The sequence below is a fragment of the Netta rufina genome (assembly GCF_964035555.1).
Source record: "Netta rufina genome assembly, chromosome: 1".
In the NCBI taxonomy this organism is placed as follows: domain Eukaryota; kingdom Metazoa; phylum Chordata; class Aves; order Anseriformes; family Anatidae; genus Netta; species Netta rufina.
The window spans coordinates 86,541,858-86,567,874 of NC_140123.1; the positions used below are offsets into that span (position 1 = coordinate 86,541,858).

Below are 26,017 nucleotides of genomic sequence, written 5' to 3' on the forward strand. Positions count from 1 at the left end.
AAAAAATAAGAGTTAAGCTCTTTTCCACAAATGAAAATAGGGGAAAAGTAACACAAAAACAAAAATAAAACAAACAAAAACCCACCAACATTGCTATCCCACTTAAAAAGGAAGTTTTTGCTACTAAAATAAAATTGAAAGATATGAATAACAAACATATGAATAATTAACACCTATTGCCTTAATTTGTGTAAAAGCATATGGTATTGCAGATGATGCATAAGAAACTACAGAAAACACAGGGGCAACAAAGAGTAGAAACTCAGCTTATATACATCTCTTAATGAAGACTGAGGGGAAAAAAAAAACAAAAAAAAAAAAACACAAAAACAGCACGATCAACGGGAACACTGTACTGATTCCCTGGTTTTACATTATGAAATCTCTAAACAGGATAAAAAGTGTCATATAACTACAGCTTCTTAAAGTGAACATCAGTAATGGGATTAGCACTCCAGTCTTGAGCATCCATCAGTTGTGAATGGATGGTGGTAAGGATATTACTTTAAATGTTGCTATAATTTCTTTGAAATCCCAGAGATTTGGGCGCGCAGCCCATACAACTTTGAATTCATGAGGGTGGCACTAATGTAACAGTCAAATCTATTTTACTTGGCACCAGTCTGCAACCATTCCATCATTTTAACTGAATCAAGATGCCAATATATATACTTATCTGATTAAGAAATGCTGCTTGATTAATGGAGTCTGTTATACTTGTCACATTCAAATGAAAGAGAAGAAAAATAGCCTGCTTGGCAAAGCAAAGTGTATGCTTTCAGATCACAAATTCTTCTGCAGTCTGACTTTCTCAGTGGCATGCACCAGCTCCTGTTGCCAGAAATACCTTTCTAAACATGTTTCAGGCTCAATGAACTTCTGCCAGTTTCAAGATAAGGTTTCAAGGAAGTCCTGCCTAGATTGCCAGCAAACTGCACATAGACACAATCTGCATCCTTCTAGGAACTGCAGCTCTGCTCAGACATCCCCCCTCCATGTGGTAGTTTTACCATGCTAGGCAGCTAAACACCACAACCGCTCTCTTACTCCCCCTCGTTAGGCAACACTGCTGTTCCAGCTACAAGTGCAGAGCACAGCACCGTATGGGCTGCTGCAGGGAAAGTTAACATTCCAGCCAGACCCAGTAAGCTCCAACATCTTCAGTTTTTGGGTCACTGCGGTGGAAGGGGGACAAACAACACAACAGCAGAATTACAGTTTCTTCTAGAAGCCAAAGATAGATATTATCTAGATATTATCTAGATATTATAATATTATAATAGATATATCTATTCTAGATATTCTGGCTGGTAGCAGTGGGGATATTCCCAGTATTAAAGGCTTTTCAAAGTGGTAAGAAGCTTTAGAGCATGCCAAATTTCAAGGAAATTTAGAGTTATTTTTCATTCTGGTCTGATGTGGACTAATACCAAATTAAATGTTTACGAAACTTTTATTTGTGAAGCAGAAATTCTGATTTTTGGTCAAATCCTGAGGCTAAACCATATAAAATGCATATCATAGAATCATAAAGGTTGGAAAAGATCTTCAAGATCATCATGTCTAACTATCACCCTACCACCACACCAATGTCAGTCACTAAGCCATATCCCTAAGCCCCATGTCCAACCTTTCTTCAAACACCCCCAGGGATGGTGACGCCACCACTTCCCTGGACAACATGTTCCAATAAATGTCCTTCCAGGGCTTGGGGTTGAGGGGAGTTGGCTGGCTTTTATTCTATGTCCCCACCCTCCAGCCCTCTTGCTAGAGTATTCTGAGGTGTAAGAAATATAACCAACAATTTTCTTTATAGGCTAAAATTCTATACTGTCTGTTCATTCTTCAGAAACTCAGAAAATTACATTTACAGAATCACAGAATCACAGAATTTCTAGGTTGGAAGAGACCTCAAGATCATCAAGTCCAACCTCTGACCTAACGCTAACAGTCCCCACTAAACCATATCCCTAAGCTCTACATCTAGTGGGGATATCTAGTCTTTTAAAGACTTCCAGGGATGGTGACTCCACCACTTCCCTGGGCAGCCTGTTCCAATGTCTAACAACCCTTTCGGTAAAGAAGTTCTTCCTAACATCCAACCTAAAACTCCCCTGGCAAAATTTATACTGGAGTCGTATCTCTGTAAGGCTCTACCAAAATTAATATTGTTATCTTAAATAAAATTCAGCTTCCAACCAATCAACTGATGCCAAGAGAACACCTTCTATTGGCTCCTTAGATTTCTTTGATTAAAAGTGAAAAAGATACCTTAGCAGAAAGGATTTTAGATGTTTTGAAGTCATGTTCAGAGTTCTTTCCAATACCTACTTTGGTTCTAGACAAGATACTCATTGAAACTAAAGGCTGATCGCTAGTCTGCCTGTTACTGTTTGCTTTTCTTCTGAGCACCGAGACAAGCAATTACAAAAATTTCAAATGATATTTAAAGGACTCGAAAGCTTAGCTTAGCTCCACCTATGCATGTAGGCTTGAAAAACAGGAGTTTTAGAAGTGTCTTTATTTTACACTCTCTATATATTTCTGTAAAATAAATACCTGGCACATAAGCAGCAGATAGTAAAGTAATACGGTTTAATCACTTACAGTAAACAAAAAACTACAAGTTACAAACAAAACTGTTAATGCCCCTCAAAAAGTAGGAGTGACTCAAATAAGTTTAAGTAATGGAATAAATGTACAACTCAGCAGCTGCCTTGCATCACACAGAAGAGAAGCAACTGGCAAGATACATGTATATAAGGGGAATTGGTTCACATCCAAAAACTGAAACTGGCTGGCCCTTTCCAAATACCATCGGAGTCACAGAAGCATGTCAATGCCCTTGACACTTGGTGCCAGCTATAAAAATTGGTCAGAGCACAAACAATGGTGGAATCCCATAACCAATTGCACAGTAAAATACTCCTATTAGGCTGGCATTATGTTTTATTATTAATTAGAAATATCTGAAACTCCACACCAGCTGCAGTGTTGAACAGCGTGACAGAGTGAGAGGAGGATACTGAAACCAAGAGTACAGCAATTAATTAACAAAAGTCTTACATCGTCTCATGTGACAGCAGAGAAGAAAAAAAAAAAAAGTAAAAATAAACCATCAAAAAGCACATTAATGATTATTTCAATTCTTCATCATTTCTTTTTATATGCTTTTATTATACTCCTAGTGTGAGCACATGCATAAGTATGTGCATTCATGCATGTAAGTTTGGAAAAATGTTTTCAAAACAACCAGGCAATTGGTGTAATCACCAAAGGAACATTAAAGTTATATTGTAATGCTGCAACTCTGTAATTCTTTTGACTTCAGTTAAACATCCTCTGCATGGATCAGATGGTAGTTAGGTATGTTGCTTCACTGTAAAACCAAATAAATTCTCAGCTGTGCAGATTCATAGGAATGGGAAACAGACAAGACTATGATATGCTTTTTCCATAATGAGGACCACAACAGAGGTGGAGCAGAACCACCAACCTTTCCTCCTGGAAGACCAACCAAGACAAACAAATATTTTCTTAATAGAAATTATGTTAAAACCAGATGAAAAACTGTAAATAGAAAGTGATAAGACCTTTCTGTTTTATGAGCATCATTTTGTAAACCACTTGAACCAGCCATCAAAAGAGATGGTTTTTGCCTGCCCTTTTACACTGGCTCCCTCTCCACACCAGGTTGCCAGTATTAGCAAATCAGCTGCTCTACTTAAACTTTATGCATTCTTTCCTATGTTTCCAGATAAATTAGCTTCCTGACAGCATGGACAGCAGCATTGACAGCCCAAAGGCAAAGAAAAGAAACACATAGCTGAGGGCAAAATTGGAGAGAACATATTTGGAAAATATTTCTTGAGAACAAAGGTAAAATGCCCATCTCCCTAATGTTGAAAGTAAACTCAGACTATAAAAAAATTAGAAAGTAAATAGAGACTATATAGGATACAAAAAACAAACAGCATGTCTCTAGGTAAAGAATATCTTCAAAATATGCCCATAGTCAGTGATTCTTTGATTTAAGTGCTAAATAAATTAGAATATTCAATGAGAAGCCCTTCCCTCTCTTTCCCCCCCCTATCTCTTTAAACTCAAAATGATCTCTAATTTCCAAAAGTGATTTCTTTGTCTTTTGTCTCCAACAAATCACAAAAGGTACACCCTTGCAGGTTAACTATAATAAATGATTTAAATCAAATAATTAGAATACTTACACTAAAATCTTACTGTGTTCCTTCACTGCTGCATTAACAGTGTTTTTGTTCAGACACATGCTGTCTGTGATGAAAAGCTTAGAGATGCTATTTTATGGCTTGCACATCAATTCCTTTTACCTAAATGTTTTTCTTCTGAGACCCTACAGCCATCACATACATATAACACGCCCTCAACATTACAAAACCCAGAAAATGTATGATTTTAAGAAAAATGTATCAATTTTTAAGAAAAATGTATTGAAATGGAAATATAATAGTGAAAATATAGTGTTACTTCCTTTCTGAAACGGTACTGTTGCTATGGCAATTTTCAAATCTAGTATTTTCATGAGAAAGCTCTCTTTCAATAAAGAACCTCAATTTTTATCCACCTTCATATTTGTATGCTTAATTATATTTCAGAAACAGTGTATGAAAGGTTTAGCTCTGCTTCTGTAACTTTTACTCCCTTCTCTAAGTAGGTATTTCTTAGTATTTAGTTACATATTCTCAGCGTGTCGAATCAAGTTCCAATTTTTTTTCTTCTCGTAGAAATCAGTTGATATTGTCTTAGAACCTTCTAAAGTTTTTATAAACTCTTCTATATGGAAAAAATATAAATGAAGCAAATAGATGTGCATTATCAAAAAAAAAAAGATGGAATCCTTAACATGTTGAAATTATTTTGTCAGAATACAGCTGTCACATATGTTAACTCACAACTGCAAATAACATATACATTAAAACTCTTCTGTTGTGATGTTATTGCAGCTTAATAAAGCAAAGCAAGCATCTCCTCAAAGATATTCTTAAAGGTAGCTAATCGTTATTTTGTTGATAATTCACTGCAATACCATTCCAAAATATCCAAAAATATCACTGTCAAAAGCTTCACTTCACTCTAATGTGAATGATAAACAACTCAATAGAAATTCCACTGTGATACAGAATTAACATCTACTTGTAAAGAGTTACTAGGTTTCCAATAGCCTGTGCAATAGTTATACCTCAGAGGAAGTGCCAAATCTTTATTAATTTCAATAGCAGTCCTTACAATAATGATACAAAATACCTTTTTTCTTTTATTGTGGATATACTTCGTAATTCCAATGCAAAGCAGCATTGATTAATCGTACCAAAAAATGTTAGTCCTAAAGTGTGGAGATTCAGAATGGGTTTGGTGAACATCATACAAAAAACAGCACTTGACAAAATGATACAAAGTGAAGACACATGTTGTCCCTTTGGGAAGGGAAATTCAATCGCCTCCATCATTTCCTTCTTTCAAAGGTGTACCAAGCTACGTTCATCAAACATCTGACCAGTTCTGTACCAGTATCAAATCCGGTAGTGTAAACAATGGCAGTCATGAAGAGTCTGACTGCAATTATGAAACTGAGTGACAAAAATCCACATTAGAACAACTCAGCAGGATCAAGCTCTTTAGGTAACTCCTTTACATTAAGTTCAAGAAGAAAAATACTAATTCTCACAGATAAATTGCTTTTTTTTTTTTTTTTTTTTTTTTTTTTTTTTTTCTATTAGGTCTGACAGAGTTACTCTTAACAGCCACACTTCCCAAGGGTTTGTAAAGCAGAAATGTCAGAAACGTGTAGCATACACATGACTAGTATGCACACCAAGGACTGCTAAAATAAACTTGTATTTTCATTATCTCCAGTTTTAAATTCAGAAATGAACATACAGGGAAATTGCTCACAGCTATCAACCTGAAGGAATATACTGGAAATCAAGAAAAAAAAAAAAAAAGAGAGAGAACAAAAGTAGGCAAGGTTTATTTATACTTTCAAATGTACTGTTTTGAATCATCTATTTACTATACACTACAGTGCAATTAAAAACTAGCATATGTGCTAGTTGGAGGATTTGGATGGAGGATTAGTTTTGGTAATGCTTTTGTGATGCTTAATCAGTCATGTTTCTATTAAACACAACTCACATTGGCAATCCTAGATAGAGCTTACTGATACAACCAAACACAGATGTTCAAGTTAGCTGCATACCTATATGCAGTATTTTGGTATGTCAAAGTGATTTTAAGTGAAATGTGACTAAAAATGGCAGCTATTGTAACATTATTGCTATGTTAAAGACTGTTTAATAACTTCACACAAAAACTCATGCATATTTCTTCTTACAAGTCTATTCTAAGTTCAGAAAAGCATAGCTGAGATTTTTTCAAGTCAAATTATTTCAAACAAATACTGCTGAATATTCTGTATAAAAACATTGCCTTTCTTGTTACTACACAAAGATTAAATGCTACAGACAGATGGGGAAATTATTTATTTACTTATTTATTCAATTTTGCATCTCCCACCATTCCCTTCCTTTTCCTTCTTTTATCCATTTTCATTCACCTCTTTCACTCCTCCTCAGTTCTCTGTAGTTTTGGGAAGAGTGCATAAATAATAAGGTATTAAGAACAACTCTTGCTCTGTTGCAACTTCGTCCTTTAATTTAAAGCACACTCTGGGACTTTAAAGAAATCTCCTACTCTCTGAATAAGATTTCAGAGTGTCTGAATACTAAATTACTGAAGCCTTGGAAGTACAGTATCATACTGATTGAGGGAGACAGTTATGACTCAGAACTATGCCATCTTTTATTTTGATAACATCACAAAATCATAAAACGGAATATTAATATACCATATATATGTCATAATAAAATCATATTTTACTATAACATGCAGATCAAAAAGTAATTATTTCCTAAAAACAAATAGCTGCAATGAAACATGAAAGACAAAATGATTCAGCATGTTCCTATTAAAATTACATTAAAATGCATTCATTGCTCTGAAAATTTTAATTTTGACAAGATTTATTCCTATCAAACAAAGTTAACTAGCTCTAAAACTTGCCCGAACTCATACATTTTGAGACAGCATGTAACTTTCTTAACAGTGAGGAGCTGTAAAAACCAAAATCTTTATATTCATCTAGCCATAATATTAAAGTCAATGAACTATACATGCTTTCAGAACCAATCTTTTAAGGCAATGGCAATTCTCCATTGTTGGATTTTGATATATGCTGTAGCAGTTAATCTTCTGACATTTTATCTTATTAGCTTAAGCCACAAAACACTAACATGTTCATGGTACATGGTATTTTTCTTAAAAAAAAAAAAAAAAAAAGTAATCCTTTGTTAGCCATGAGAATCCATCTAAAAAAACTTAGGAATCATGCTGAATAGCTCACATAGACTATATGCAGCCATCTCATGCAAATGTGATCTTCATTAGAAAATATTTCCTTACTGCTGGAAAAGAAGTTATGATATTGCTACTCTGCTGGCTCTTCATCCTCTCATCATAACAATTTTCCTGCCATATTAATGGCAAATATATTATAATTATCTCTTTTCACCTTCAGCTGGAGCAGCATAGAACAGCCCTTAATCTAATTGCATTTCTAAATTCATAGGAAAACATTCAATCATGGTAAAGACTTGTTTTACTGCAAAACCAGTAATGATTCAAACACTTAAGGGTATTGCTACCTCTGTACTTCACACATGCATGACTGTAACATCAGTATGTTATGAAATACTAAAACAGCTTCTGGACAGCAAGAAGAGTTTGTATCTTTTGATTTCGTTGACTCTGTTGATTATGCCAGTCCATTACCATTAAAACAACTGCTGACATCTGGTACAACCCAGACATCAGTTCTGTGAAAAGCTCTACGTCACCTCAGTAATGTTCCCCTCCTCACCTGGCAGCCCAAGTCTATTCTTTAAAATGGTAATACAACTAATCAGTACAAGTGTGGAGGAATGGTTAAGTGATAGGACACGTGGATGTTGGGCAGTTAAGAGGCAATGGGCTAGTAAAGTACCGTACTCAACTCACAAGAGTCTGGGCACGTACGCAGCTGGCTGAGAGCCAATCAGGCTCAAGGACACGATGCCCTTGAGCGATGGGGAAAGTCCCTAAGGCGGGACGGTGGCTAAAAGAAGGAGGAACTACCTGAAAAGAGCGGGAAATGTTAGCCAATCCTGAGCTTAATTTTTGCAATATGTATGAGTTGATTATGTTCGAACTAGATAAAAGGCGACTGAGCTATCCATTAAAGTTGAAGTTCACTGTTCACTCATATTGAGTGTCTGTGTCTTCCTTCCGTTGACAACATACAAGGGCTTGGGAATTTATAATGTAAAATGAATTTTTAAAAAATCCAATTTCAGAACTGCCAAATTCATTTAGCACAAGCAACAGCTGAGCTTAAGCCCAGAGAACCCTAGTCCCCAAAGGGGTTTTCTCAAAACCCCCTGAAGCACATATAGAGGGAAACAAAATACTGTTTCTTTACAGAACATGAATAGAACAGCATTTTGAAACAAGACAATATTTAAATGTACAGGTTAGTGTAGGACAGAACACAAGGTAGTTTGGGCAGAATATTAGTGGTGTCAGAACACTAGGTTTGCAAATCAAGCTCACTAACAATCATATCTGTGATTGTACACACAGCAGCTAAAGAGAATCTGGTCCAGATGAATTCTGGACTCAAAAGCTAGAACTTGAAGTAGTCTAACTTTCAAAAATATAATATTTTTTTCAATTAAAAAAGACATTTTTTATTTTTATGACCGTGGAGCCTCCCACATACCTAGACATCTTAATTTCTTTATGGAAAACTGTTGTTTCTATTACCTATGCTAATACAGGAATACCACAGACATTCTCCTCCTTTGCCTTGGATGCTAATACAATACAATACATACAGCAAAGCAATGATATAGGAAATAAAAAGTAATGTCTGCTACTCATACCACAAATGTCTAACAAGCATACATATCCCTACGTATGCATTGGTTTGCTTTTTACAAGACTAAGAAACAATAATATCTACACATTCAAAAAGTACTAAACAAGATTTGGAAATAAGTTTCTCAAAATTTTGAGTAGTGCAACTGCTAGGGTAAAATTTAAGAAACATTCAGAAGAAAAATATTACATTTACTGTTTTTATTCAAAATTGATGTCATATATATAGAGGAAGATATTATAGGACAGTTTTCCTCTGTACCTGAAAAGGGTGACAAAGAAGTAGTTGCTTAAATTTAGCCTCTTTTCATTAATATTCCATATGACAATTAGTCTCAAAATAATTCTAGCAAATAATTTTTCTCTGTAGAATGTGCTCAAGCAATTTATTAACAGTATTTGTTATCCATAACATAAGCAGCATTACTACATCTGTTTAATACAGAGGCCATGTATCACTGATTTCTTTCTCTTCCTCCCCTCTCCTCCCCCCCCCCCCCCCCATGGACACAAACTGCTTTTAAAACAAGATTTCCTAAGTGTTACACAATTTCAATCATTTATTTTCAGAAAATATGATGTTGAAAACAGCCAGGCATAAATACATTATTTGTTCAGTTGTCCAGGTGTAAATCAGATTAAATAGCAATCTTTGGGAAAACACTTATTTCCCTTTTCTTCTTCCTTCATTTCCCAAAACACCTGAACCTAAAGAGACTGGGAATAATCTAAACCATAAACTGCTACACTGACACCTTTTATAAAACAGCAGGAATAAGTGGCATGGGAGCACTATGTTTGCAAATTATGGAAAGTGTTCAGTTTCCCAACAGCACCTGTGGCACAGGGTGTTTTTGTTGTTGTTGTTGTTGTTTACAATTCTCCCCTGTGGACCGGTAATTCCTACAGTCCTGTAGGAAGGCAGAGCTGAATCCAACTTTTTGAAAAACTTGTAACCACTGTCTTCAAGACTGTAAATATCATCAATAGCATTCTAGAAGAAATGATGTTTTTATCTTCAGTGCTCTGTTCTTGAAGTCTACTTACTCACAGTGGCAGCACTGCATTATAAACAGTGCCCATGAAGATCATGGAGCAGATCCTCTTTAAGGCCATGTTCAGACATACGGAATACAGCAAGGTGACTGGAGACAGGCAACACGGCTTCACCAACAGCAAATAGAGCCTGACCAATCTGGTGGCCTTCTATGACAGAGTGACTACATCAGTGGATAAAGGTAAAGCAACAAATGTCATCTAAACCTTGTCTCTAAATTTGAGACTTGGATTTGATGAGTGGACTATTTGGCGGATAAGGAATTGACTGGATGGCTACATCCAGAGAGTTGCAGTGAATGGCTCAATGTGGGGTGGAGATCATTGATGAGCAGTGTCCTTCAGAGATCCATACTTGGACCGGTACCACTTAATACCTTTATTAACTACATAGATACTGGGATCAAGTGCACCCTCAGCAGGTTTGTAGATGACACCAAGCTGTGTAGTAGTTGATAGAAAAGGAGGGGATGTCATCCAGAGGGACCTGGACAGGCTTGAGAAGTGGGTCCCCTTGAACCTCATAATGTTCAAGAAAGCCAAATGAAAGGTTGCTGCACCTGGGTTGGGGCAATGCCAAACATCTGTACAGATTTGGGGATGAATGGACTGAGAGCAGCCTTACAGAGAAGGACTTATGGGTACTAGTGGACTCAACATGAGCTGGCAACTTGCAGCCCAGAAAGCCAACCATACCCTGGGCTACATCGAAAGAGGCATGGCCAGCAAGTTGACGGAGGTGGTTTTCCCTCTCTACTCTGCTATTGTGAGACTCCACACGTAGTATTACATTCAGCTCTGGGGCCCCCAACACAAGAAGGATCTGTTAAAGAGGGTCCAGAGGAGGACCATAAGGATGGTCAAAGGGCCGGAGCACCTCTCCTAGAAGGACAGACTGGGAGAGCTGTGGCTGTTCAGTCTGGAGAAGAGAAGGCTACAGGGAGACCTTGTTGCAGCCTTTCAGTGCATAAAAGGAGCTTATAAGAAAAGAGGGATGCTTTATCAGGGAGTGTAGTGACAGGAAAAGAGGTAACAGTTTTAAACTGAAAGAACATAGACTAGTTATAAGGAAAAATTCTTCACTATGAGGGTGGTGAGACACTGGAACAGGTTTCCCAGAGAAGCTGTAGATGCCCTCTCCCTTTAACAAGGCCAAGTTGAACGGGGCTTTGAGCAACCTGGTCTAGTGGGAGATGTCCCTGTCCATGACAGTAGAGGAGGTGGATTTTTAAAGGTCCTTTCCAACTCAAAGTATTCCATGATTCTCTAAATACTATCCTAGAATTGTATCCCAGAATGCCTTCTGGAGATGGAGAGCAATATAGATATTTTATTCTAAAATTAAATGTACAAGAAATTACAGACATGCAAATATACAATTAGCATATGTATAGTTAACAATATATATAATAAAATTACTGTGTGTTTGTGTATCTTTGGACACAGTAAATGAATAAAGAATCTTAAAAGAGTTTCTGACTTCTTTGATTTGCATGACAGAGAGTCTTATATGTGCCCATTTTCTGGATGATTATTATAAACACTTCATATGTAGTACCTGTCTAATATATCTAACAGAAAAAAAAATAAAAATCACTGCTACCTGTCTTGCTGGAAATAATTAAGAAACCAGAAGACAACTGAATCATCCAGAAATGCCCCGAATTACCAGGAAAATAACAATTTCTTGGCTCGTACTTGCAAATGACTGTTCCCAAGACACAATATCTATTTCAAAATAATGATCAGGAAACTGAGAGAAACTCCAAGAACAAAAAGGAAAAAAAAAACATAACAGTATCACAAAAACAATTTTGTATTTTATTTTATCACATTTCTATTGCTTTCATATATTATTAGTACTAGTTGTTGTTTTTTTTTTTTAAATTGACGATTTCTTACATAAAATTAACTATCCAAGGAGTCACTGGAATTACAGTTGTTAAGCATAAGGTACTTTTCTTATTTCCAAGATAATAAATGGTGGTTTTAAATATTTTATGTTTTACCATTTTATTTGTGATGAGTAAAAAATACAACACATCAGTAATTTCAAGACCAAATCCTACCTGTAATACTCACTGTGTATGGTATAACATCTCTTTAAATTAAATTAAGGTCTAATCGGAGAGAATAAGGTTGGAAAAACCCAGGCTTAAACCTAAATCAGATGACTGCAAAGGGATAGAACCAAGATATCACCTGAAGCTGAAGGACTCTTGTTAGTGTCCCAAGCAATGAAGAACTATATAGAAAATAACCCATACATTCTATATGAAGAACAAAATACAAAGCCAAGGCTAAACTGCAAAAAAAATAAAATTAAGATGCTGTCATCAAGTAATGAAAAATGACAGATACTTATCAAAACTGACAATAATATCATCACTCTGGTAACTTGGAGAATTTTTTATATCTTTCTGTACAATTTATACATTCAACGTAAAAATACTTCACCATGCTTAAAGTCATCTGACTTAATACATGTACAATATCCTGACTTCAAATTACCAGCAACTCCAGTTGATGCATACTCCGTCAAATGAAAAGCAAATCTGCTAAATTTCATTTAATTACCATAAAGATAGACATGTGAGTGACTCTAATCCTAGCCACCTGTCTTGCACAGTCCTCTTAGAAATAAACAGAGATTTAACTTTCAAAGGGTCCAACTTTTTTTTTTTTCTTCTGTTTTTGAATTTTTGAGCTCATCTGTTTTATGTAATGTAACTGCAATAATATTGCCTCCAAGTCAGCTCTGCAATAATTCACTTTTGGTACAGCAATAATTGAGCAAACAGAAGGTTCTACCAGAGGCATTCTTTTCTATTATTTATTGTAATTTTTTTCATAATTTAATGAGAAACAATTCAAAAACAACATTTTTATCCTTTTATGTTAAATTAATTTACAATGCTATAAGCGAGAATGAAAACAGAAAAAAAAAAAAAATAAAAAAAAAAAAACCAGCAGAAACAGCATGTTAATAAAGACAGATTTCTTAAAAGTTTATTGTTATTATTATTATTTTTTATTTTACTTAAACCTAACTCATACAGCATTTTTTTCCTATTTCTGTCAGGTCTAGGCTGTCTCTATTTGTTTCCAATAGCTTAGACAAAGTGAAAAAGTTATGAATCACTCCTCAAAAAACTTGTTTTTCAGTCTGTTCACTAGCTTTGTTGTTCTACTCTGCACACACTTGAGCAACTCAATACCTTTCTTATAGAAAGGGGCCCAAAGCAGAGCATAGTAATTGGAGGTGTGGTCTCACCGGTGCTACCTACAAAGCAACAATTCCCTCCATAATCCTGCTGGCCACGTTATTTCTGATGCATTCCATTGGCCCTCCTGGCCATCTGGGTGTGCTGCTGGCTCATGTTCACCCAGCTGTCAACCAGCACCCCAGATCCTTTTCTTCTGAGCAACTCTTCCCCAAGTGTATACCAATGCATGAAGTTATGTCCCCAGCTGTAGTCATGCAGTTGGACTTGACCCATGGATCTAGTATATCCAAGTCCTGCAGAGTCTTCCTACCCTCAAGCAGATCAGCAGGCCTGCCTAACTTGGTATCATCTATGAACTTACTAAGGGTGCACTCCATCCTCGTATCCAGCTCACTGATAAGACTGTGAAACAAAACTGTCCTCAAAAAACCCCAGGGGAACGCCACTGGTGACCAGCCACCAACTGGACTGAAGCCTATTCATTGCATCTCTTTGAGCCCAGCCATTCCGCCAGTTCTTCACACAGTGACCTGTGCGAAGTCTGAGTGATGAACAGCCAGTTTTTCCAGAATAGAGAATACTGTGGGAGATGGTGTCAAATTCTTTACTAAAATCCAGGCCACAGTCTTTTGCTCATCTACTAAGCTGGTCATCTTGTGTCATACATGTAGAAGGAGCTCAGGTTAGTCAGGCAGGACCTGCCCTTTATAAACCCATTCTGGCTGCTTCTGATCACTTGATTTTGTGATGGCACCCAAGATGTTCTGCTCCATAACCTTCCCTGGGACTGAGGTCAGACCTGTAATTCCTTAGATCCTCCTTCTTGCCCTTTATAGAATATAACATCTTTTTAAACTCCAGCAAATCTGATGAGTATATTTTGTTCTAAATATCAATAACTCTTTGGTATGAAAAATGCCAACCTCCGGGTGTTGTAAAGATCTTAGAGAAATATTAAAATAACAACAAAATAAAAAATTAACACCCTCCCTCCTTCCCCCCCAAAAATAAATAAATAAATAAATAAATAAAATACATTGCTTCCTCTCCCTTTACTCCATCTCACCCCCATGCCTGGTTCAGAGTCTCTGCAGTGAGCTATATACAACAGCTGTTGATGATCTGCAAAATTCCTTTTGAGATCAACAGGATTTGCCTCTCGAGATTAAGCTTAGCGTGAGGAATTCACAGTTGCGGAAGTGTAAATACAGCTGAAAGTTTGCTCTAATTTCTAAGAGCAACATGTGGCCTTTCTTCTTTCGTGCCTTAACCACAGAGCTGGATTAAAATGAGTAATGATCCTGTTTTACCTGAGGTGGCACACAGCACTTCACCACCTGGGTGTAAAACCTATAGCTTAGATGCCTAACATGAAACACAAAATAATGAAATAATAGTTCACATTGCAGAAATAACATTTTTTGCAATAATTTTCAGGCAGGACTAACCTTCCATGTTTTTCCATATAACACAATTAGAAGACAAATTGGCTAATATTGTTTTTTAAAGCCAACCAATTAGCTGGAGTTTAAACATTGTTGCATCTCTAACTCTTGAGATATGGAATTACAATACTCTTGTAGTTAAAAAGAAAGATGATCTGTTGAGGTTAATATACTGTTGTGTCTGTAACTGTGGTAATGTAAGTTGGAACAGGTTTATTTTGTACCTTTGATCTAACAGCTTCCAACAGGTTTTCAGTTTATGGGAAGAAAGGATTTGCCATTTCATTGAAACACACTTTGATATAAACAGGACAATAAATAAGAGAACAACTGTAAGTTTTCCCAAGCAAAAGACCTTTGAAGTTCAACAATAAAATTTAGTGACTCAATCTTTTACTTTCAGCATTTAATCCCCTAAGAAGTGTGCCTTGCTATTTATTTATTTATTTATTTATTTATTTACTTACTTACTTACTTACTTACTTACTTACTTACTTATATTCACAGTGAAGTGGTTTCAGTATACTGGATAAACAGTCATTAAAATTTAAAATTTTGTCTAGCCCAGCAGCAAGAGGTACATATTAAAATTAAGCGCGTTTAATATTGTAGACTATGTATGGTCTGGACAGGAGATAATTTACACCTTTATTCTGCTTAGTTACTGGTTAGCTCATATTTGCTCCATTGGCAATGTTCACATGAAAGTAATATCTGATTCACATAGAAGATATTAAATTTCTGACATTAAAAAGAAAATAGTTTATTGAGGGTTCAATCAATTATTTCACAACAAATTACCAGTGTAATCTGGCAGAAGATCTTTTTGACTGATACAAATTTGTCAATCAGGCTTCTGTAAGCTATATGGATTTCTAACCTGCAAAAAATATGCAAATCAAGAAAGGTACCAGAAAATAAAAAATGATCATCTTCTGAACTTATAACAGTAGCTTTTTGATGCTCATGGCCTATTTATTTAGTTATTGCATTATCTTTTCAATCTTATAGGCAATAGAAAAGTCATTTATTTTAAATCAAGAGTCCACATGCTTTCACTCACATACCAACACCTCTGGTGACTGTTAGTATATTATATACTAAAATCAATTGAAATAACCAGCTAGTAAGAACTATGTGCCTTTGTCTGCTATAGCAGTTCATACAAACTGCCGTTCTGTTTCAGATGTCCTAATCTAGTCAACTGAACATATCTGCAAATTTTCTGAGGTAAGAATAGAGAATTAAGATTCAGACCTCTCCTGCTTATGGCCTCTCCCATCACTATTCTTATTCAGCAGAGTTATTCCACACAAAAGAACTCGTGCAAAGACCCTACTGTATTATTGCAGTCACTTCAATTCAAGTTGCAAAGGGCCCTAAACTAGGGTATGTAAATCACAGATCATCCAGAAGGGTAGGTAACCTATTAAATCAGACTCTGAGAATAATTTGGTGTAAATACCCTTAATAACATATTGTAACCCTAAAAAGAATCCTCCCTGCCTCAATGACCAAAATATCTAATAAAAAAAGTGACAAGAGACAGTAAATGTATGGAGAGAGAAAAAAAGATTAAGACAAGTCTAAAAGTGGGTATCATGTCCTTTTTGCACACCCCAAATCAGAGAGATCTGCCCTTTGCATGTATGGGCTATCAGGTAAACTTACTGCCCACTATGTTTCCCTTCTTTACCATTTCCTGAGGTCTGCTTAGCCTCACCATTCAAGCACCCAGAAAAATAATTTCCCTGGGCTTAGTTAGTTACTGCTATCAAAACCACTTGGATAAAATGCTGTAGCAACAGCAAATAGATTCCAGCACTCAGGTTGAGGTTCTTGTCTCCTTCTTACCCTGCTCTCTCACCTGTCCTCAGAAGCAGCAGCAGTCAGCAATACAGCAGAGTCTCACAAAAGACTGACACACAGATATCTGACTGATTATTGGAGCCACAGAGTAGTTTCATAGCTGTGCCCATTCACCTGTCCTGACAGCTACATGAGCTGAAGCAGTGAAAACCTCTTCCTGGAACAGTGAGAAACCCAATGCTTGGAGCAGTATTTTGTGAAGGAAATTCCCTTCATAAAGGAGCTGAAACACTTTGCCAAAGTGAAGAAATACTCAGTTTCATGGAAATTTTCTGAGGAAAAGTAACATATGAGGAGAATTAAGAATAGGTCTTATTTTTCTCCTTTTGTTACTTCACTACATCACATTATGCAAATAAATTTCTTAGGGCCATCCTTCTGGTGCGCTCAATAAACTTTTAAAGAGAAAAACATAAGTCAACTGAGTGAGCATATATTATGCTTTTTAACATATTTGACAAATGTGATTTTTCTTCTAACTTGACTATGAGAATACATGTAAATGAGAAATTAAAGGACAAAAATTCGTTATTCTTTTTTATAAACACCCACTTTATATATAAGATTTCTGACAATTGAGAGTTAATTATTTTCCCTGGCAATAAGTTTTAAGAATATTTACATCTCGCTCTAGTAACTAAGTACTAAATCACTTAAAGGAAGCATAATCTTATTTTCTAAAAGAAAAATAACACTGATTATGGTTTTGTTCTAAATTTAGGGAAGTTCAGAGAAGAACTGAAGAGTGCCAGAAGCAGAATACATATGTTGCTCTATCCATTCCTAGATTCAGCATCAATCCATTTACTGGTTTTATAATTAAGATTACCCAAACTAAAACAGTTACAGTGTCTGAAAAAAGTAGCAACATCTACATTGTTTTCTTGCTGATTTCCTGACCACTTTGATATCCAGTTCAGATGAACAGCTGGGACACTGCCTTCCCCATTGAGAATCATCAGCTAAAACTCTCTGTGAATATATTCAGCGCCATGAAGTAACTTTACTCTACACAGCTGCTCCATTTTATAGCTTTTCTCTTTCTGCGTAATGTCCCTCCCTCTCCCTGAAACTTCCTGTTCCCCTTTCTAACATCCTTTTCTATATCAAGGCACATCATGATACAGAAACAACACTGAAATTGCCATTGCTGTTTGAATCAAGCAAAATCAGTCTCAAAAGATAGCAAGAAAACCATTATATCAAAATTATAAGATGCTGCTTGACCACATGCTCTGGTGTTAAGCAGTCTTTTTAATAAAACTTACTTCTTAGAGAAGGAAAAAGAAATCATAAAGCAGCAAACCCAATTCAGATGATAAACTGTAGCAATATAAAACCAATATAACTAAACATTTTCAGAACTGATTTGAAGAATTATTTTCAGAAAGCATTCGAAAGGGTTACCTATTTGTGCATCTTTCAGGACTTAAAGCTTCAAACATAAATACACGTTTATACCTGTGCACAAGGGATCTCATTGATTTCACCAATTTTATCTATTTTTATGTGATTATATATTACATATTCTTTGAACCAACAATGTTCTTATCTACAATGCTTTCCACAGTGGCATATTAATCATAACGTAGTTGAGAGGTAAGGCATTAAGCTATACTGGCTATTTATGCCACTGGAGTATTGCATCTATCATATCTTTCTATGGTTCATAAAATAAAAATAGAAAACACACCAGAAAACCTGATTGAACATAGATAAAATCTTTGTCTTGTTCTTCAGAAGCATATTTGTACACACTACACATTGATAGGTTGTCAGATTTACCAGAAGCTCCCTTACCATATTGTGAACTGCTCCTTTCCCATCCACCCAATTAATTCAATTACAAATAGAGGTATCAACACAAAACACTTTTTTTTTTTTTTTTTTTTTTTAACCAGAATATGTGAATATATGGTCTTAGTAGCAAACTAGTAGCTTAGTATGAATGGACCTAATTAGAAGTACTGTAGACTGGAGGCAGTCTCAGCCCAGGACTATGCTAGCATTTCCTACTCTGCTTTCCTGGAAGCATCAATCAGATAACACACTACACAAAGGTAAATCCAATTCAAAAAACTATTAGTTCAAGCAAAACTCATCTTTCATATCTCAATGATGACTCCTGAGGAAATTGTTATTTTAGGTGTAAGAGTAATGGATTAAGAGAAAAAACCTTGAAGGCCAAAGGTTGTGGGGTTAGATAAGGAAAAAATACTGAACTTTAATTTATGCTAAAAATACTTGTACTACTTTCAACATTTATGCCTAGCTTTCACCTTTCAGTCTCCCCATCAGTTTCTAGCAATCAGTCACTTAAAAATGTGTAATTATTTTTATTCTCTGTGGTCCCTTCTCCGTCACTTGATCTTTTTCTTTTTGCTGTTTGGTTTTCCTCCTCACTTACTTAGACATGTGACTCAGGAGCTCCTGGAAGGATCTTTATGAAGTTTTCTCAAGAAATAGCAAGGATTTCAGTTTCTTATTACTAAACCATGTTAATGCTTTACCATTTGTATATTTAAATAATAATAATAAAAAAAATAGTCTACAGAATGATTGACTGTGTGTCCAGAGATTATGTGATCAGATTACAAATCACAAAAATGGTCAAGGCAGGAAGGGACCTCTAGTGATCATCTGACCCAATCCCACTGGAGCAGGTTGCTCCAAGCATGTCCAGCTGGTTTTTGTAGATCTCCAAGAATGGAGATCACTGATTCATTTGGATATCATGTTTCACTATATGACTACACTCAGCATGTTTTGTTTTTCCTTATGGAATCTCCCATGTTTCTGTTTGCACTCACTGCCCTTTGTCCTGTCTCCGGACACCCCTGAGAAGAGCCTAGTTCCTTCTTCTTCCCCCCACCATAAGTGCCATAGCCACTAAGCATTAACTGACCATGAGGTAAGTACTAGAAAATTAATTATTATTGAATAATTATTAGTGACCTCCACTGAACTGAGCAAGAATATTACAGATACTCTTCTCTATTTTCAGATTCATCATCCAATTAATATATCATCTCATAAAATTAAGTGTGCTGGGCAATTATATGTAAATTATGTTTGAAATCAAGTTGGAAAATTTATTCTCTCAAAGAACCTGTGTTGCTCAGTAACTGAGAAGAGTCAGGAACATGTATCCGTCTCAGCTTCCTACTGTTGCGAAAACAGCCTGGAAACCTTAAAAATAGCTGAACACTTCTGAAGTATTGATGGGAATAGAAGAAACAAGAGCACCTTGAGTTCAGTTCATGTACCTTGGTTTAGGTAGTGCGAGAAGATGTGGGTACTGCCCATATTAAACATTCCTAGACATAACTTAAGGCACTGCATATTTTTCTTATTATTAACACTCAAATTACTGAATCTAAATGAAATCTACCTAGATCATAGGTTAAGTAAGCATGAAGTTAGTAAAAAAAAATTGCTACACATTCCAAGCCAAAATTATTAATGTAGCTATTAATGTATTATGCTGTCATACTTCTAGTCTTTATTGGTCAACACTGTAGGTTATTTCAGATACATTTGGTTATCTGTGAAAGCACTCTTTAGCTACTGTTTGAATAGGTGTCACATGCAGTATTCTTTGTCAAACTTCAGTGATAAAATATTTGAGTAAATACATCTACAGACTTAATATACAATCACTGCATTCTTAAAATAATGGGGTAAATCCACACAAATTTCAAATTTATACCCAATATTATTTAAGCTGTATAAAATGTCACATATGATTATTACTGGAAAGGCAAACCAGACGAGTAATTAACACAGTTGAGAGTTCATATCTCTAGAAGTAAGAAAACACAAAGTAAAATTCATTTCCCATATGTTTCTGCATCAAATCAGGCCTCATGGGAACACATGGTGTATTTAAATTAGACAATGAAAATCACCACAATTATGCAAGTCTTAGAAGTAACTGGCTTGTACCCTTGAAAATTCTCCAGAAAGTGTTCTAGAAGTGTGAATCACCTCAAATATTACGTTGTTGTCAGTTCAGACAAACGATGCATACAAATACATGCTTATATAAACAAGCTCCGTATTTATAGTGCAACCATTAAATATAATTACATCATCAGGCAATTAGAATGTGCAGTTAAGTTTCACCTTCTCCCTCTGCTAATGAATGAATTTCTAAGTATCAGGAAAAGATTTATCTTTATTAGTGACATTTGATCAAATTGTTTCTGAACATGCAAAGAAAAAAGAAGCACCTCAGAATGTGAGGACCGAACTAAGAAGTTTTTTTTTTCATTGTCTGGTGACATAATTCTTCACCAAAACATTGCTTTATAACTATTGCCTAGAAGTAGTAGGTTAAAACAGAATTGTAACATTTCAGCACTCATAATGGCTTTTTTTTTTTTTTCACATTATATGAGTTCATGCAACTTCATAAAGAACAAGATAGAAACTGCAGATCTAATTCCATACACCATATTTAAGCGTAAATTCTGGGAATTCCATAAACGAAATTTTTAAAACTTTATTTCAAAAGACCTGGGAGACAGTAATCTTTAATCAGAAATTACCTTTCTGTTTTACTTCCTAAGATCTAGATCCAGCCTTACATGAGAAAAAAAAAAAAAATCTGATTTCATATGGAAAACAAACTGTTAATTGGAAAAATGTAGCCGTAGCTGAAAGCAGTTAAAGTCTTTCCTGCGCTTGAGGAAGACACCTGCTGGGAAGCTGTTTAGATACAGATATAGGTATCTCTTTATAGGTATCATGCTTCCAAAGCCATTAGTTAGGATGCCAAAAATTCTTCCTTACATAATTCTTCTGCAATGATCATCATGCTATTATCTCTGCTACTTTGGACAAAGTTTTTTTTTTCCAATTACTTATTTCTTCTCTAATATAAATGATGCTCCAGGTTTCCTGATTCTCCTTTTGATTGAACAAGTTACCAAGTTTTTACAATGTGACTAATGATATGGACCACTGTGTTATGATTATTGCCAATATTGTTTTTCCTAACGATTCACATTAATTTACTCATTATCACAGCTGAGCATTCTCAGATTATTACATACATTTACTTTTTTTTTTTTAATGTCATTCAGTTGTTTGTTTTTTTTTTAAAATTAAAAGTTTTACATAAGAAACATAGCATATTTGACTTTTTTAATTGTAGAACAGTTCATGAACATGGATGTAGCTTTTTAGTGACAGTCAGCCTTAGTGCCAGAGACAGATCAGGGACACATTTAACTTGCTAGCATATTTGTAGCCATAGTACCTACTAATACATTCATAATTTGTTTCCAACTTTTACTGCTATTGTCCAATCATTTTGTATGACACTCATCATCAGGAAAAAAACAAAACAAAACAAAACAAAAAAAACAGTTCCTAATAAAGGAGCTAAAGTTTATGGAAGTTTGTATTTTCTTCTGCACATATGTCCCCCTCCAGTAATGTTGAATTGCTACAAAAGCATCATTTATCCTTTGAGAACGATGCCAAGTCTCCAGACAAAGCTGCAGTCACCACATAATGTTCATACATTGTATTACTGGGTAAACAAACACACTACACATTTCACATCATTTACACTTTCCTGCAGTTAAAGCATTTGCTGTTATTGAAGTCCCTATTCTAGAAAAAAAAAAAAAAAGATGATGCTATGATGCTCTGATCACTAAGAACACACACTAGTGAAAAGATGCATCCTTTTAAATTACTTGTAGTTAATCACTATGTTTCAAATAAGTGATAATTTAATGAAAGGGAAGAAGATGCAAATCTTCAATGGACACTTTACTGTAGCTCTTGAAAAAATACAGGAAAAAATTGTCTTTCCCAATAATGATTTCTAAACAAAGCAGTATTCAGCAGTATTCTGTTTACTTAAACAGAACTCTCCTTATTTCCTTTTTGCCTCTTAGGAAAAAAAAAAAAAAAAAAAGGAACTTTCCTGCTACTTGAGAAAGGGGGGTGGGGGGGTGGAAGGGGAAGATAGGGGGGAAAAGAACAACTCTTCCAGCTTTTAGACAGATAGCAATCAGACTCCATTCAGGAGAAGGACATTGAAAATCCACTTCTGCTTGTGAATTATAAGATTTCTTCTGGAGGCTTAAAAATGGCATAAAGAGGCTGACAGAAACAGCAATAGGCAGATAGCTCATGAAGACAAGCAAGTCTATTCACACACAGGCAAATCATCACGCAGATGCAAATAAGAAACAAATAAAAATTAAAAAAAAAATCCACTATCAAAATATTTGGTTCTATAATCACCAAAAGTCCATAATTTTTGTGCTACTGCTGGACAGGTATGTGTAAATCTTTTGGAAGCAAAAGACTGCAAAACTGCTGTTTTTTTGCCTCAGCATACCAATGTTTCTTTTAAAATATAAGAATAATATTTCTTGTACCACTAAGATTATTGAATAGAATGATGTTTGCTCTTTGCAAATGAAATTGCAAGTATGGGTTAGTTTTTACCCTTCCTACCTAAAATGATATTTATGTACCAAAAACCTGGAAAGAATAATTTAAAATTTAATCTCACATCTCATTTTAAGTGCATAAAAAATCTTTAGACAAAAAAAGGTTTACAGTTCAAAACAATTGTTTATATGGTGGATTTTTAAGTACTTCGCTATTTATTTACGGGGAAAAGGACTTGTCTCCATTTATTATTTTGTTTGTCTACAGTTGTGAATGGTTCTTATGTGGAAATTGAAAAACAAAACAAAACAAAGATACTAGTTGGAAAGATAGGTACTAGTTGGAAAGGTCTGCAAAGCTCCATTACATTTAAGAAAGATGCTTTTGACCTAATTTTTTAAGAATCTCTAATTCGTCAGATAACCCATTTTTCAATGATCACATTAAAAAAAAAATCACAAACAAACCTTCTGCAAATACCTGATAATTCAATTGTTTAAATGCTAGTACCAACAAACAACCTAATCTACAGAATATTAAAAAAAACGGCCAGTATTGAAGATTAACTGTTCAGCAGAGAACTATCTTCTGCACAAATCTGCTCTCCAGGTTCACACCAACAGAAGTCAGAAATACACAGAGACTTAAGGTGTATTAGAATAAAATGCAATTAGTGTAAAGAAATCTCACTATTAAAAATGTGATTCCGATTTTGCTTCTCTTCAATGCCACAACTTTTAGATTTTAGACTCCACCATAATGGAATTTAACAGCAGTTCAGTAATATAATCAGAACTATGGATTAATACAGTAGTGAAAAAAAAAAAAAAAAGTAGTATTCTATCCAGTGTACATACTCCACATTATCACTTACAAGTATAATTTTTTAAATGATGTTTTTCAGAAATAAAGAATAGAGCCTTCAGTGAATTTGCAGTTTTGATTTCAATGTCAACATAAAAATCATCTACTGTCAAGGAGTTCTGTATGAAAGGCCTTCCAACCATCCAGCCAACCTCATATTTAAGACATCTAAGAACTCACCACACAGACATACACTTCATAATAATGAAGACAGTACAAAGAAAGTATAACAATATATTTTAATAGCACCATCTCAACTGATTATTCTTTCTCCTCCAGATTCTCCAGAACACCAAATGCAAACATTCTCTCTCTCTCTCTCTTTAAAGATTTTTGGTTTTCAGAGGAATCAACTGTCTGAAAACTGTCCAGCCATTTGCTATGAATTTTTTAATCATTATTTCTTTTTATTATTGTCAACAAGCTGTTGCAATAATCAGCCAAATACCAGATTAACATTTTTCACATATTTGAAAGTAATAGAGGAAAACTAATTCAGTTAAGCTACAGAGAATAAACCAGACACAATTTATATAACCTCTCTAAATATCAGAACTGAATAATAAACGCTCATCTCTGTCAAGTGCTCAATTCAAGACTGTAACTTGGCAGAGTAATTCATTTTTATGTGATAAAAAATAACAACAGCAATGCTAAAAGCCCATTTCAGCAAAGTTTCCTTTCTGTTCATTTTTAAAGCAAGACCCTGTTTCAAATGTAATATATACTGAAAAATGTCAGACGGAATCATAGTGTAACTCACCTTAGCTCTCTATAACAATTGCCACAGCAACACTTAAGGGTTAGTAGCAGAATCAGTTCTTTTCCAAAACAATTTCAGTTTTGTTGAGTAGCTGCATACTGGGGGGACAGAGGGGAAATACCACTTTGGATAACTGACATGCCTCTGAACAGAAGCACTTGACTTACCTGCCACTGTTTCATGAGCTCCCGAACTGTTTTGGCATCCTCTAGTATCTTTTCTTTGTGTGTAGCATCCTGCAGGACATTAGCAGTTGTTTCAGCTTCTGTAAGCCAAGCAAGGAACTTTTCGAGATCCAGGTAGAATACCTGCAACATCTGTAGGGCTGATTCCAATGCAGCTTCACGCTCATTAACCCTGTGCAAGTACAAAAAGTCAAATGCAGCACTCGCAGGAATAAAACAAATCTCAATCATTAAATCACAATATAACAAAGACACTCCATGTATTTTTCACATACCAATCAAGGTAAGAATTTGCAGATAGCTTAGCTACAATGATACAACTTGCATCTTGCATTGTATGTTTGGCAGGTGGGGTTCTTTTTTAGATTAAAAAAAAAAAAAAGTCTTTTCTCTTGAGGAGAGAAACTAAAAATCAAGGAAAAAAATCAATAGCTGCTTCATTGTTTGAAACAACTATACCTGAAAAAAACACAAAAAAAAAAAAAAAAAAAAAATCAGAAATAATTCCCTACTGTTTTTATCAAAGATTGTTTAGTTATTTGTCATTAAGAGTACTGTGGGAAAATCTGTTTATTTATAGAAAGTACAAAATAGGTCCTGGACCCTAATCAGTATTATGAATTTAATTGTTAGTTTTGATGATTTGAAGACTGTTGAAACTGCACTGAAAACGAGCTACCGTTTTTTCATAAAAAAAATAAATAAATCATAGAATGGTTTAGGTTGGACGGGACCTTAAAGATCATCTAGTTCCAACCCCAACAAATATGAATGAGATATAAATTACATCTCTATCAATTACGCGATAAAAGACAGTTTTTAAGTACGAAGACTATATTACTATATTATCCTTGGGGAAGAGCTAAATCATAAACTGGGAAAGAACCTTGAAGGCCCAAGCAATCCTGGTGCTGAAAAAAAAAATTTTCATTTTTTTTTATTTGAGTTGTATCAGCATTCATGTGCAGTGTAGGTGTTCTATATGTACGCACCAAATTTTTATATTAAACTTGAGCTAAATATGGATTTAGAGAAATGAACAGGTAAGTATGACATAGTGTTCATTACCACAGATTTATCAAGGCTACTTAGTTGTTGTATTACATGCGTATTGTATGATGAATGACTAATTTTTGAAGCTCAGAAAATACCTAGTAAAGTTATCTAACAATTTACATTACTTCA

At 35.1% G+C, this 26,017-nt stretch overlaps 1 protein-coding gene across 10 annotated transcripts in view; it reads right to left on the reverse strand.

Annotated features, from left to right (window-relative positions):
- DMD (dystrophin) overlaps positions 1 to 26,017 on the reverse strand; it is a 1,234,381-nt gene that overhangs the window by 220,731 nt on the left and 987,633 nt on the right. For all 10 annotated transcript variants that reach the window (XM_084305928.1, XM_084305932.1, XM_084305933.1 and 7 more), the window contains one exon: positions 24,815 to 25,004. In XM_084305928.1, coding sequence (XP_084162054.1) covers positions 24,815 to 25,004 — 190 coding nt within the window. The remainder of the gene's footprint in view (positions 1 to 24,814; positions 25,005 to 26,017) is intronic.